We start from the raw sequence: 16014 nt of genomic DNA, 5'->3' as shown, positions 1-16014 counted from the left end.
AAAATCATTTTTAATTTTTATACGTTTATTATAATACCCACTCGAGTAACAAATGGCACTTTTTTATTAAACAAACAAAAATTCCGATCATCATATCGAGCTAAATTCGCATGTTGATCGAAGGCTATTTTACTGAATAAAATCAGAAGTCGCGCTTTCGAGTGTTGTAAATGGTTTTGATTGTAATATAATCAATAGAGATTATTATATTTGTATTAAAACACACGATCAGTGCCATTATTCTATCATGTACATTATAACCGCAATGTGTTGGACACATTTTAACTAAACTACGAAAATTTAAGCAATATCTTTTTTCAATGTAATATGAAAATTTTTTATATAATAGGTATCGCAGATCTAAAATTGATTCAAACTTCTGATATTCGCAAATTATGCTTACATGTGCATTGAAGACACATTTTAATCATAGTTTACAAATCTTACAATCCATTAAATTATTACAACAAATGGATTCTTTTATCATTTCATTTTAAATTGAGACCGTTAAAAAGGATACTACGTCATAAGTTATATTGAGTTGAAGTGATAACTCTTCGATCACAAAATTCTAATTATTACATATTTACTGTTAGGAGAAATTCGTAGAACTAAGTTAAAAAAAAAAAGAAAAAAAAAACATCTTACGTATCTAAATCTCCGATGTTCTAAAATTCATCATTTAATGGTCTGTACCGATTCATCCTTATATTTGCTATTAAAAATTCATGAAAAAATAGAACAAGTATAATTTCAATTTGGAATTAGGACACAGAATATGCATCTAACTAGCAGGTAGACGGAGTAGTTTTCAACTAACAATAACAATAAACAAATGTAAAAAGAGAGTATGTTCTTCTTACATTGTTTAAAGTAGATTACGGAAGATTGTTGTCTAATACGGTACATTCGAAAACAGGTACGATACAGATTCACCGTTGTGTGTCCGCCTCACTGCTTCGGCAAACATCATCGAGACATCAATGCACTGAAAGATAAAAGATAATTAGTCTATATTACGATTAATCTATATAATACTGCTGTCACCGTTATCGCGATAAGAAGTTCATGTTGGAATTTTTTTAGCGTAAGAAACAGGTACCTGAATCTTTGGGCAATCTTTCATGTGACCATCTTGAGGAATAGTATTGGTGACTACCACAGCCTCGAAACAAGCATTGTTAATTCTACTAATAGCTGGCCCACTGAAGATACCATGCGTAAGTATCGCATAAACCTTTGTGGCACCAGCTTCTAATAGCTTTTCTGCTGCGTGACAAATGGTACCGCAAGTGTCGGCCATGTCATCTACAAGGATAGCAACTCTGTCTTTGACATCTCCAACCAATACCATACTCGCGACTTCATTCGCCTTTTTCCGTTCTTTATGTATGAGCGCAAATTCAACATTTAATCGGTCTGCGATGGATGTGACTCTGTAAAGTAAAAAATAAATAATCTTTTCATGTACCTCTTCGATAAAAATTGTTTTCTTTTTTCTGATTATTTACCTTTTGGCACCGCCAGCGTCGGGAGAGACAATAATGCTGTTTCGCCATTCAACGATATTCTCCTTGATCCATTTGAGAACAGCTGGTTCGGCAAATAAGTTGTCTACTGGGATGTCAAAGAATCCTTGTATTTGACTAGCATGCAAGTCCATTGTGATAATATGATCAGCACCCGCCACAGAAAGCATATTTGCAACTAGCTTTGCAGAAATTGGTGCGCGGCTCTGTAAAATATATTTCGATAGATCAATTTCAAGAATTTATCAGAGTCCTTCAAGTCCATTTGCAACTGGAAATATCCTGCAATTTAAAGAAATTGCTATTAAAGTCCCTTAAAAGCATGAAAACATCTGAGAAATCGAAAAAAAATTAAAAATCAGTTTCTTTTGCTGCCTTTTAAGCTAAATAACAATTTAAAAAAATATATTAATTTATCTCGGCTGCCTGCGTTGGCTTTTTGGAAGATACAACATGATTTACTAAATACTGACGATAGATTGCCGAAAAAAACTAATTTTTTCAGAGGGGACAAAATATGAATATATGGCCATGTACTAAAATATTATTCACCAGAGGGTATAAATATATTCATAAAAAACATTTTGACAGGGAAACAACGTTGCAAATGCACCCCAGTTAGACTCTCAACAACTATCATAAGTGAAGCAAAATATTTAAAATTATGAACGCAAAACGAAACACAATGCATCTCAGTCCCTTGCCCTTATATAGCAAAGGATAATATGAGATGAACAAGAGGGCAAACATTGTGTGTGAGACGTAATATACGGATAAGTATCACAAATGTAAAGATATACTCTAACAAACAAATGTGTCGATATTGAATGCATTTCTAATATTGTCTGTGCAAAATTACATAAAAGAGAATTTCTAGTCTGCAAATTAAAATATATCCGTATTAGTACATTGTCTTCCTGACACAGAGAAATGCATTGTGCAAGTGGATGGAATATATTTAGTAAACCATAGTAGTTGTAATGAGTAATAAGGTTTAGAAGAAATATTAATAACTCAACATATTACCCACAATTATTGTATCAACAAGACAAGTTATCACCAAGATAACACATTGACATTCCTATGCTATTTAAGCATTAATAGGATAGGCAATACTTGATTAGTGCACTTGGACAATAACACTGATTTAAAGCTTCAATTAGTACCCAATGAAACATACATGTGCGTACCCCACTATACTAATTACTAACAATGTATTGCTATTATATTAATATTTTGCCCTCTCATTCGGATATCAATATGCTTTGACCAAATATCTCATTCATTCACTCATTCATGGGGATACCACTGTGTTGTATAGCAACGATATTATAAGTTTGGTTAGTCCTACAAAGAAAATTCTTGTCTGAATTCATAAATAATATTACAAATCGAATGGTTCACCGAGTTATCAATTACAAACGCTGCACTCGACAATCTCGTTGCTATTATACTCACTGTAGACAGGTCGGGCAGAAAATCCTGAAAATACCCAACTATTCAGAAACTTACAAAAGAATAAAATTATAACTTTGTTCCTAGCAAACATAATGATTTTTTTCTAATCCCTTTTCTTTTTGCAATATAATCTAAAGATATGACAAACGATAGAGCTAATAACTATTTCACGAGAGAAGATATAAAATTGTCAAATTTTTAATCTTATATTACTTTCATGCAGTACCCAATTAATTATTAAGAGGTGCTCATTTTTGTTGTATATAAACCATAATGCAATGTCACGTTGGTATTGCAATCTTTTATTTAAAATAAATACATGAAACGCGCGCCAACAAAATAAAAAATATAATAAATTTTATTAACAATATAATTAATTGTATAATAAAAAAATTAATGAAATAAAGTAGAAATTGGTTGATTATGTAATTATTATCATCATGGCAACAAAAATGTGCAGGAGAACTCCCTCGGAGAAATCTAGCACGAGTTTTGCAATAACTGTTTGGGTTATCCAACTTCTGATAACCTTACGTTATGAATAACATGCTTGAAACGTACGCTTAACATTCTAAAATATTTGCTATTTGTCTCATTACAAACATCTCAATTACGTCAAGTGATAAAATATTGTACAAAAATTATAACTCTACGTGTAATATTATAATTACATATACTCTCATCTGTATTTCAAGATGATACGCATATACTGATTCCAAAAGCAATGAGTTCAAAATAAAACTTTGATATTAACATAAATTTGATTGAATAATGAAACTTGTAAAAGCTTAACTCATGCTTGATTTTTTTTTACAAGATTTAAATGATTATATAAATGATATAATTAATTTATAATCGTGATGTAATTTCTACAAATAAAATATAAAATGTTATTACAAGTTTTATTTATAATTCATGCATTGCTTGCATATTTTAAATTATATTATCCCTGTATAATTAATATTTCCCCTATATACATACTTGAACCGTACACTAGTTTCACCATTTGCTTCACACAGTATGTTAAATTAAAAAAGTATTTTTTATATTATATTTTGTATATTTACGATTAAATTTCTAAGTCATATATCATTTATATAAAAAGTATCTCTCCATACTAATTATATGTAAATATATATATATATATATATATATATATATATATATACACACACATATACATATACAGTTATTTGAAGTCATAAATGGAATAATCAGCCAATATAATCCCAGCTATTATAAATTAATATTCATATTAATTTTGATTTCGCTTAATAGTAATATGTGAAAAAAATTGCAGTAATCAGCGAATGGTGAAGATCCTGTAATCTAAGTGTATTATTTGGTGCAGCCCAATAACATAAAGCTGGCAGAGTACAAGCGTATTTCGTATGAGACGATGAGATCAAGTTTTGCGTTCCAGAAATGATATTATTCCACTGGTCTGTTGCAAAGCTATGACAAAATTAAAAATATAAAAGATAAAAAGACCGCCGCAAGTTACCCTGAATTTCCACTCGTTCGACTTCATGACAATCTGATTTTTAGAGTCTCCACCATCACCGCCCTGTGAAGATATAGTATATTAAAGAAATATAAAGCTTCTTCAAAATAACGCGTCCTCCATTATCACGATTGTTGTTTAAACTATTAAAATTTCAAGAGATAATATGTGAAACAGAAATATATATTGCAAAATATAATAACATTTGTGTATTTGCATATTATAATACAAATAAAATAATTGCTTAAGTAATAAATATTTTTAAATACACAACAAAAAACAGTTTATAATTTAAGAAAAATCTGCTAAGTAAAAAAAGTTAACCACACTCAAATAAAATTTAAAAAGAGCGTGCTTCTTATCAAATTAATAAATTGCAATAATTGAAAATATTTTGTCAGACCAGGTCATATCGATTGCATAAAATAGATGAAAAATTCTCATTGGGTATATTAATTGTATCTACGAGACACGCTTCAATCCTGTTGAAAAAATTGTCATAAGTTTATACGTCGCGTTTTACATGTTTTTGAAAGCCATGCTGCCAAAGTATTATATAAGAGGAAAGATTAATATTTACAAGTATTTATTTATGTATATATATTTATAAAAATAAATTGTAATTATGTTAACTCTCAAACGCATTAGTAGTAATTAAAGAAAAAAACAAATCATTGCAGCTATAATACATACAGTTTTATGTTGATGTGTGTGTATACAATATACATACACACATAATATACAGATATATACTGTGCAATGATTATGTAAGTTGCCTAGATTGAAGTCTCAATTATTAGACCATATCACAACGTTTTGCAACTATAAGTCATGAATAAGATTTTAAAATAAAATACAAAACTGTGCTATATATGTACATTGTGTCTAGTGTTTAATAAGATATAATTTAAAAACAGTAATTATTTTTGTAATAAAAGTTTGTATTAAAAGTTAGTAATAAAAATATATAATCTTTAAAAATTTTTCTAATAAAATCACAATTTTTCTAAATGCATCAATCTCGTATATCATATTATAAAAATTGCAGATAGCTCATTATATATCGCTGATGCAATTTTGATAAAAAGATTGCATATTACTCGCTTCTGTTATGTGTTCTTGATGCTGTTGCAAGTAATATAGTCTAATTAAAATATTACAAGGAATGTTTCAATAGGATGCTGAACAGAATATTGGAATGTATACTTATACCTAGGAACATGAAATTGAAATAATTGATTTACAGGATAATTAAATTGGCATTAAGTATGTCTAGCTAAACTATTTATAAATAGAAACGTATAGGAGTGGATAATGGATTATTCTATTACAATTTCACTTACCTTATCTTTCTTATCCTGTCTTGCGTAAGGAAAACATGGAATAACTGCTGTTACTCGAGATGCAGAAGCAATTTTGCAAGCGTTGATCATGATGAGAAGCTCCATGAGATTATCGTTCACCTCACCACTTCCGCTTTGCACGATGTACACATCTTCTCCACGTACAGATTCTCCTATCTCCACGCTAAATATTAATTATCATAACGGTTATTAACATCATAATTATCATAATCATTATTAGTCATCATAAATCAAATAGCATAACATTATTAAATTAAATGATGCGTTATTTCTTGCAAGAATTTTCTACAACACACCTGACAAATGGTGGTTCGTGAGCTGTTCTTCTCCAGGTGTACGTTTAAACTGCCTTCTAAGTGTTCCCCATATTTTATCCTTGTCAAACATTTAGTAAACAATAAGAATAAAATAACACCTGAGGGAAACTCCACAGAGAATGCAAACGTATTCCTGGAGAAGAACGGTTCGCGAGCCAGGCGCAGGCCTACTCGACGAGAACGATAGAATATAAACGCGATTCTCGGTTGGAGTAAAGAGAAAATACAAACTGAAAGAGTTAACGTTATCAGCATCGTATGAACGAACGGTTAGAACAAAATCCGAATTAATTTCGGGATATCGATCGTGTTTTCTAGAACACAATGCCACGATACGATTGTGCGTAGCACGTGGAAAAGAGGATGGCGAGGGTTTTCCCAATTCATTATTCGTGGCGTTCGCGCCATCTCCGTGTCTCGGGCGGCGAGCGTTTGCTCCGAGTATAGAATCGCGGCGAGCAGGCAGTTCCGCGCGTCGCGTGAAACTTTTAATCTCGAGATCGAGAGAACGCACGCGGAGCGTTAACGCACGTGGAGGAAAGACGCGGGCGAAAGACGAAGAAAAACTTGTCGGTGCCGGGAATCACGCGGCCCACGCGCAACGACACGTGGTTGCAGCCACGCACACGGCCGTCTACTCTACGCTGCTCTACGCTCGACTGACAATGAATGAAAGCGTGGTCACGATGGGTCACGATGGGTCACGGTGCGGCGCGGCGCGTGGTTGCGGCGGCGGCGGCAAAGGCAGCGGTAGCGGTAGCGACCATTACCATGTCTCGAGGTTGCTGAATTTCTTGGTGACAACCTTGCCGATGTCGATACCGAGGCGGTCCACGATCCGTTGGGCGAGATCCGGATGCGAGGTCCCGCTGAAGACCTTGATGTTGGGCATTCTGCTCTGCAAGACTCGAACGCGTGAGCTTTCCAAGTTTGCGCGTAACAAACTCTTGGCACGTACTGGCTGCGACACGGGCATCACTACAACAGAAATCACCGGGGCGGTCGGCCAATCGGCGATCGCGCGCGTACCGGACGTGACGTCGCTCGTGGAGCACGCTCCGCCTACGCGCGCGGGGCTATCTCAAGCTATAGGCATGTAAAACGAATAAGCGCGGAGCGCTCCCTTATCGCCCGCTTGGAGCAGTTGGAGCCCGCGGCCCCCCTTTTTCCCTCGCGCTCGCGAGAAATAACGATCTCCGATATAAGCGTGCGTGCGTGTGTGCGCGCGCGCGCTCGCTCGGCTACCTTATTATGTATAATACCGAGAGCCGAGAGATGCGTAAATCTCAAGCGCGCGTGCGCGCGCGCCGTCTCCGGTTCCGGTTTCTCGCGCGTGTAGGGACGACCGCTGTTGTTGTTGTTGTCGTCTCGTCGATGATCGATACAGCGTATCTCTTACTTCTCTCTTACCAATTTTTCCCTATCGAATTTTTAGTCGTTTTTACTCAGCGACGCGCAAGATGCCGTGTGTCTCTCGCCCTAACTACCACTGATCTCGCGCGACAAAATGTAGATCACGCTCTCTCGTCCTTTTCGTCCTCTCGAGCCTCTGATAACGTACTTTTACGTGACGCGGTCGTGTAATCCGGATATCTCGATCTGGTTGCCCACGTGGCCACGTGCCGTCTAATAAACCGCCCTCGATGGCGAACCTCTATTCTCTTGGCCGCGCTCTGCGCAGTGAGCGCGCAGCGATGCGCAATCGGGGCGCAATGTGCGCAATTGGTGCAAATCGTGCGACGTGCGGCGGCGAGCGGGCGAGTGACGGAACGAGGAACGACGAGACGAGCTGGACGCGAGCGACGTGAATCTAGACGAAATTCAAAAGGGGCGGGCGCGCGCGAGCACCACGCACCACGCACCACGCACACGGGTGGTGATAGTCAACTTTTGGCCATCATCGATGTGGCGGCGGCGGCGCGCCGAGTCCATCAAGCGAGCAGCGCGATAAGTCGCGTGTGAGTCTCTGGACACGACCACCAGGCCACCATCACCACCTACCACCATCGGGTTAGGGACGAGGGGCCCTGCCACGCGCGCGCCAAGACGAGACGCGGCGAGACCACGCGAGACTGTCTCCGGATTCCGAACCAACGACGGCGAAAGGACGAGATTCGAGTGCAGGTGCACGAGGGAATTTGCTCTACGTGCGACGCGACGCGACGCGAGACGGCGCGGCGCGACGCTACGCAACGCAACGCGACGACGCCGCCGTTACCGTGTCGTCGTCGTCGTCGTCGTCGTCGACGACGTATGTGCGCTACGTGATACGTGATACGCGTCGTCACAGGTCACAGGGCTCGAGCAGGCTCTCGTTCGTCCGACCGACAATGACAACGTGCTAACCGTTCTAGGCGAGATTCGGAAGCCATGGCGAACATCGCGGCGCAACGAATCAAACGAGAATTCAAAGAGGTTATAAAGAGCGAGGAGGTGAGTGAGAGAGCGAGCGAGCATCGTCGTCACGTCAACGGCGCTAACGGCGAGGACGGCAATCGACGGACGACGCGTCCGGGGTCGTTCTCGTGCGGTTGAAGCGCGTATCCAGCGTATCGCGCGCCTCGATTACGCAATATATTCCCGCACGCGACCAACCGCCGCCGCCGCCGCCGTCGCCGCAACGAGTCGAAAGGCAATAGCGGCACACGGGAGAGCCTGTTGCGCGTCGCCCAGTCGACTGTCGCTCTTTCTTTTCCGCTTTTCCGCTTTTCCGCTCCAAGAATCGGAAAGGGAGTTCTTTACGCGTTCCTGTCCCACGTTTAAATTTCTGATCGTGTGAACCACGACGTCCCACGTCTGCTCGAAATCGCGTCTCGCGTAGCGACGTGTGTTTGCGGACGATGACGTGCGTGATTTCGCATGCAACGCGATAATTAGCATCTCTATCTCCCTGTACCCCACGTCAACATCGAATGAATCTAATGAAACTCGCGTGGATATATAGATAGATAACGGCGCCGTGTACTCACCACGATGCGCGTGTGCGGCTCCGGGATCTCGGCTGCACTGAGATCCCTGGGTGGCTTTACACTTTTTCAGATTGCTCATTTCTGCCCTCGCATTTGACGCGTCCGTCTCCCCAATAATGCCTCCACGTGCCTTCAGACGGCTGAATTACGCTGAGGCGTCGCGACTAAGCCCGTACCATAACAGTTTTATGAATTATTATTTGCCGTGGAACGCTCGAGATTTCTCTTATCGTACCTCGGATGTCATAGGTTATGATTACATGTTTATTTTGATAATTGTATCGCGAGTCTGACGTAGTACCACACACGAATTTTACGGATCTTACGACGCAGCATAATTTAGCAATGTGTTTTCGATGCTTCTCTGTATCCTCTTATCTATGATAACGTAACTGGAATGTTTTTTCACTGGAAAACAAGTGTCGCGTGTATTAAAGCTGCCCGAAATATTGCTACTATGATGTCTATGATTTGAAACCTTCTAAACGCTCAGTTGTTTTTAGATATTTTAAATGTTTTGTTTTTGCTTTTCTAATCTTTCGCGTCGATGCATCATTCGTCATCGTCTGCTTCTAAATGCTTTGAAATTACAATTTTCACAATTACCATATTCTACAATCTTTGTGTCTTTCACATGTATATATATGTATAAATAAAATTGTATAAAATATTTTTTTTTTTTACTATAAATGTTTAATAATTCCTTCATTTGTAATAAATTAATATTTATTTGTTAATTTGAATTTAAGAAATCTTTATGTATAAATTGCAAATTCATTGCTTTTACGATGTAATACCTTACAAGTTATTTCCATTTATGCCTACTCACATATTGAGAATTTTGATATTTATATAAATTGGATAGATCTAAATTATTACATGATATCATACGTTGTAAACTTGCGATAAATATTTATATCAATGATAAGTCAGGAACTTCATTATCTAACACTTTATTTATTTGTAATAGATAGCAAAATGTGCGATTAAAGTCGAGTTGGTCAATGATAGTCTCACCGAATTAAAGGGAGAGATTGCTGGTCCACCGGACACACCATACGAAGGTGGAAATTTTGTGCTCGAGATAAAAGTTCCCGAGACATATCCATTCAATCCTCCTAAAGTAAGTTGATATTTTCTGAGAATGTAAATATTTGTGTAACATTTCCATAGTTTGCAATAATATTTTTTTATACTATACAATACAAGATCAACACATGAATGTTTTAATTTCTCATTTTGGACTTTTAAAAATTAATAACATACATATATCATTAATATATCGTTTCCAATTTTTATATTTTACTTTATCATAACATCAAAATATTTGTACAAATAAATTGTCAAAAGTTTTTATAAAAATTTTTATTTTTTGCAGGTACGTTTTATAACAAAAATATGGCATCCCAATATATCTTCCGTCACTGGTGCCATATGTTTGGATATCTTGAAAGATCAATGGCATGTATTTTTATTATAAATTTAGTATATTTAATTAAATTTATTAATTATTAATAATTGTAAACTTTTGTCCAACTTATTTTAAAATTTCTACTATTGACAGAATATAATTTTATTTTTATCATATTCATACATTTCTTAATTTGATGTTTTAATGTGTACAACTTTGTATTAATAACATAGTTTATGCATTTACAGAATAATTTTTTCTTTCATATTTAAGGGCTGCCGCAATGACTCTGCGCACAGTATTGTTATCACTACAAGCATTGTTATCTGCAGCAGAGCCTGATGATCCTCAAGATGCAGTAGTCGCTAAACAATATAAAGAACATCCTGAATTGTTTCGTCAAACTGCCACACATTGGACATTTGTATATGCAGGTGGTACGTAATACACATGAAGATTTACACACTTGCGTTTATGTACTTACACATACACATATATGTACATACATATGTACTTCGTGTTAGAATATATGTTTCATGTCGATTCTTTAGGGCCAGCGAAGATGCCTGATTTAGATGACAAAATCAGAAGATTAACAGATATGGGAATTGAGGAACATAACGCAAGAGTCGCTCTATCCTCATATAATTGGGATTTGGAACGCGCCACCGAGCACTGCCTCTTTAGTTAGTGATAACTACATAGTTAATTTGTCGCATCCAAGCATTTGTCACATTCATTCATTTTGTGCTAAAAATTTCTTTACCATGTTTAAATATTGATATCATTCGTGATTTTACAATTGGAATTCCACACCTATAATGACAATATCTGGATGATAAAAAAAAACATTACCAGAAAATCTGTTCAATATCTACCAATAGTCATTTATTTAATTTGTAACATAAGCGTGAGAGAGAAATAATTATAAAAAAATGGCTAGTATAAATCAATTAGCTAAATTCTATGAAGAATATATTGTTCTGTACTACGTTCTGTTCAAATTCTACATTATTGATTAAGAAATAACAATCTCATAACAAAATTTAAATATTAATATATTTTTGATTGTTTACGTTATACGTAATGATTCAGTATATCAAATTTAATATAAATAGATATTATCCTTTATAGCTTTGCATATCAATCAAATTTTTATTATTTCATTGACCATTGATGCTTTCCATTGCATTACAGATTTGAAACTTATATTAGGAATATTAAATTTTCAGTAAAATTTAATACGTATATTCATAATACTATATCTTTCAAGTGTAATTAGATCCCGTTTGCAAGTTCTATAATTCATGATTTATATTTTATATCAGTGATGCACAAATTTTCTTGGTGAGTTATACATCGATATATTATTACTATATCGTAACATTCTTAATGGAAAGTACATGTTACAAGAATGTGTTTTTTTTTAAATATAAAATGTATATTTTGTTATTATAACTCATCAGTTTTTTTACAGTGTTGCATAAATCTATCTACTCTTTATAAAAAAGAGATAACAATATTGAGTTTAAGCTTTTAAAGCATGAAAACATTTTAAATGTCTTAGTTAACTTTTTATTATATTTAAATCTGTTGTTTTTAATTGACAAAAATAATTTTCTTGCACCAATATTGAAATCTGTTAAAATTACTAAGTGTAATTTGGTCATCACTGATTTATGATAATATTAAAGCAATATATCATATGCGTCTGTGTAAAAAAAATTCCTTTTATTTGAGGTAGAACAAATATAAATTGAGCAAATCCGCTTGTATATTATTAAAAGTAAGATATGACCTGTAAAAAGATTCATAAACTTGTTCGCTTCGACGTTAATGTTTTAGAATTGTACATTTTTAGTGTTGGCTTACATGAGATGGTAAAACTATCTATCACATCACAGATATGTATCTTTACAAATATATCTCATCATTCTGTTTTTGTATTTGTATCATGCCGTGTACATTCCAGACTCAGGTGTAAATGGCATTTATTTAGCGGCGTCATTTAAATTCTGCATTACTTAAAAATATGTGATTGGAGAAAAAGGATAAAAGTGAATTAAATTTAAGTTTATTTTAGTAACAATCTTGTAAAATCATGATACAGCACAGTTAAAAAAAATGAAGATGAAAATGAATTATTATTTGTATAATAATGTATATGATGCAAAAATGCACATAGCTTTTTGTACAATCAAATGTTAAATCGTATGCATTATACAATGAAAAAACGAAAATTTATTCATGGATTCATTTTGTAGTAATAATTTTCTCAAATCATGTAAAAAAAGTGATAGCTAGATCAGTCGATTGTAAAAATTGTTTTTTTTTGCTTTATTTTTTTTTAATATTTAGCTCACGATGTATTATCCTACATATGGGTTTGTTTATGGATGTGGTTACGGTTCCAACATCCTTTTTGATGTTTTAATTGCTGTAATGTTTAATATCATAAAAAAATAAATAGTTCTTTTTTCATTGTTCTAATTGGATTCTGATCTTTACACAGATTTTTTCCTTATCATGTAATTTTGTCAAAAATAGAGCATTATTTTATTTCCTACTACATAATCTCAGTATATAAATTTTTATATTATTAATACTTTTTTTTTGTTAATAAGTATTTAATACAGAATTTCTATTGTCATTCAATACTAAAGTATATAAATCATTCCAGAGCTAGAGATATAATTTTCTCGTTAAATTTGTACATAGCATATATATAAAAGCAATATATAAAAATATTTCTGTGTAAAATTGATCTACATTTATTGTCATAAGTTACTGAGAAAATATCTTTCTTGCTAAAATATATTAAATTTAATTACAAATTATATACATATACAATTCAATATTGTATACAAACATATAATAAATTAGTAGTTTATAGCAATATCATTGAATTCACTAATTATGATTAATAACGAACGTATTAGATATATGCTTTTTAGACTTTTCAATTGCATTTTCTTGTTAAAAAAGAAAAAAAAATTTATGAATGAAATTTGTCATTTGAACCTAATTAAAATTTGTGAAAAAAATATTTTACAATTCACTTTTGAGAAAATTTTAATCAACTCTCGAAGATACACACACACATACATCTATGAGTATATTGTAATATTTCAAGTACAAAAGAAGTAAAAATAAAAATTATAGAAGATTAAAAAATTATTGTAAATAAATTTTAGATATATTTCTTTTTACATCAAACTTTATATGTATAACATTACAATCACAAAGAAAAGAAGTATAGTTTAAGAGTCAGTCTGTCATGTATAAAAATTCAGCATCAATGGACACTACAGTATCCAGATGTACCAAACTTCACAATAAGTGGCGAGGCAGAGTGTGTATCATTTTGCACATTTGTACTTTACATTTATTTTAATTGTCCATAATTATATAGCCTAAGTTTCTTTGCAGAAAGACTTGTTAAAAATAAGTTATCGTTAATATTAAATGAACACAAATCCATAATAGGATCTGATATTGGAATATTTTGAAACTTTTGGCCACTCGCTACACTCCATATTGATATACTATTATTTGATTCTATAAATGCTGACACCAATGTGTCATCTTCCACAGATAAATAACATGGTCGAGACAAAAGTTGTTGGGAATTACCAGCCTGGAATGTGTGCACCGCATTAAATATAGCTGTCTCTTCATTAGAAGTATCTCTTTCGATAGTACATACTGTGTGTCTAGCATATGGTTGTCTAGAATTAGGACGAGACGATATGAGACAGTGATGACTTTTTTCATCATAGCGCACTGAGACAAAAGGACCTTCTATAAACATCTGTTTAGAAAGATAGGTGGTATCTTTAATTTCATATGCACAACATGTATTCAAATGACATGCTATGAATCCACCTCTACTAATACCACTGCCAGGATTCGGCGGTACTGTTGCCATTGATACAACTGGTGACCTATCACCATTACCCTCTAAGACATTAACAGCACAAGAAGTTTGTCTAATATCAAACTGAGTAATAGTACCATTTTGCGCGCCAGTTAGGAAAACATTTGGATTGTCACCTGACCAACAACAACTCCAAAGTGGATATTCTGTTTGATAAGTATGCACTGTTATATTGTTTTGGATGTCCATTAGCTTTGCACATTTATCAAAACCAACACTGAGAAGAATTGTTTGTTGGGTATAATGGAAAGTCATATCTCTTATAGCATCAGTGTGTAAGAAAATAAATTGCCGTAAACTGAAGCATTCACAATCCATCTTTCTTATGCCATACCCATTGAATAGGGTACTTGTTGATTTCTGAGAAATAGCCAGAAATTTGTACCATGGATTGTAATCCAGGACGCGACAGCCACCATCTTTGCAAATTTCTACAGATTGTTCTAAATGAAATTTTCTTGAAGTAGAGAGACCTGAAGTATTTTGACCAGTATCAATATTGATTTTTGAATTATAACTTTCCAATTCAGTAATACGTTTCTTCATGCTATTCATTTGATCTTCGTATACTTTTATACGAGTGCTGGCCTGCGATAATTCTATCCGCAAATGATTCTTTTCAGTTGACACATTAATCAAGTCCCTCTTCAGTTTGTCATATTCGGTAGAATCAATTGCTGTTAGTTTTTTCGCGTATAACATCCTAATATGTTTCACAGCAGCTTTCTTATTGCACTGTGGACAACGGCGATTTGTACTGTTGCAAGAATGTTGTAACCATCTCAGAATGCAACTATGCCCAAACAGATGTCCACAGCGTAAGCAACATAAACGATGTTCTCCCGAAGTGGTCCATTGGTCCATGCATATTGGGCATGCTTGATCAGAGTCCACATCCGAAACATCTAAATTTGTGCTTGCTACATTTGCTGTGAAAGATTTAATTTTCTTTAGTCACAATATATAAACACATTTATAGATATTTTGAAAGTTTTACGTCGTGACTCTATTCTAATATAATACTTTGTTGTGAATTTTCAGTTGGTATATCATTCTCTTCATTATTTGGAAAAGCGTTTTCATCTTGTTGATCTTCCACATCTTGCTCGTCCACTTGCATTTGCCCTCCTACTTCTACATCTATTGCTTCTACTACTACATTTTCGTCTGTAACGTGAAAATAACATTGCCAAGTGTTAGACTAGTTTGATTAAAATCTGATTGTAAACAAATATAACCTAGATATTCTTTATTATAAAATTACTTGATTGTTAATTATATTACGTCCCATTTGTACGACTAATTACTCGCAAAAAGATGAATTGTATACTCTTTTAGTTTCTTTAAAAAATGTATATTAATATATTTATTGTACTTACTGCCTTCCATAACGTCCTTTAACTTTTATTCCAGTATCGAGTTTCTTCTTTTTTAGGTTAAGGTTGGCATGGACTGGCATCGGGATCTTGAAACAGAAGCCTGTTTTTCAATACATAAACAAAGAACGTGATCTCTTCCTTCTTCT

At 34.5% G+C, this 16014-nt stretch overlaps 3 protein-coding genes across 10 annotated transcripts; 1 reads left to right on the top strand and 2 right to left on the bottom strand.

Moving 5' to 3' along the window:
* Window positions 1-7: 7 nt before the first annotated feature.
* On the bottom strand, window positions 8-9328 carry LOC105193399 (ribose-phosphate pyrophosphokinase 1). 7 transcript variants are annotated; one of them, XM_039453364.1, is made up of 7 exons: window positions 9142-9328; window positions 6943-7150; window positions 5835-6018; window positions 2988-3011; window positions 1512-1735; window positions 1103-1436; window positions 8-988 (listed from the first exon to the last, which is right to left on the bottom strand). In XM_039453364.1, the coding sequence occupies exons 1-7, from the start codon at window positions 9218-9220 to the stop codon at window positions 896-898; spliced, it is 1146 nt and encodes a 381-aa protein (XP_039309298.1). In that variant the 5' UTR covers window positions 9221-9328; the 3' UTR covers window positions 8-895. The 7 variants fall into 7 exon arrangements, with proteins under 7 accessions (XP_039309298.1, XP_025989022.1, XP_025989026.1 ...); XM_026133237.2 differs by lacking the exon at window positions 2988-3011 and adding an exon at window positions 4492-4554 and having other exon boundaries at window positions 9142-9327; XM_026133241.2 differs by lacking the exons at window positions 2988-3011; window positions 9142-9328 and adding exons at window positions 4492-4554; window positions 8174-8310.
* LOC105201833 (ubiquitin-conjugating enzyme E2-22 kDa) lies at window positions 8360-13042 on the top strand. The gene is made up of 5 exons (XM_011170049.3): window positions 8360-8605; window positions 10112-10264; window positions 10520-10602; window positions 10826-10989; window positions 11104-13042. Exons 1-5 carry the CDS (start codon window positions 8543-8545, stop codon window positions 11241-11243), a joined length of 603 nt encoding a protein of 200 aa, XP_011168351.1. The 5' UTR covers window positions 8360-8542; the 3' UTR covers window positions 11244-13042.
* A 691-nt stretch (window positions 13043-13733) lies between these two features.
* On the bottom strand, window positions 13734-15954 carry LOC105201832 (E3 ubiquitin-protein ligase RFWD3). 2 transcript variants are annotated; one of them, XM_011170047.3, is made up of 3 exons: window positions 15869-15954; window positions 15513-15656; window positions 13734-15418 (listed from the first exon to the last, which is right to left on the bottom strand). In XM_011170047.3, the coding sequence occupies exons 1-3, from the start codon at window positions 15876-15878 to the stop codon at window positions 13938-13940; spliced, it is 1635 nt and encodes a 544-aa protein (XP_011168349.1). In that variant the 5' UTR covers window positions 15879-15954; the 3' UTR covers window positions 13734-13937. The 2 variants fall into 2 exon arrangements, with proteins under 2 accessions (XP_011168349.1, XP_025989021.1); XM_026133236.2 differs by lacking the exon at window positions 15869-15954 and having other exon boundaries at window positions 13734-15437; window positions 15513-15836.
* Between the last annotated feature and the right edge of the window lie 60 nt (window positions 15955-16014).

The sequence above is a fragment of the Solenopsis invicta genome, chromosome 9, assembly GCF_016802725.1.
Source record: "Solenopsis invicta isolate M01_SB chromosome 9, UNIL_Sinv_3.0, whole genome shotgun sequence".
Lineage (NCBI taxonomy): Eukaryota > Metazoa > Arthropoda > Insecta > Hymenoptera > Formicidae > Solenopsis > Solenopsis invicta.
This window is presented reverse-complemented; position numbering and strand designations above follow the sequence as displayed.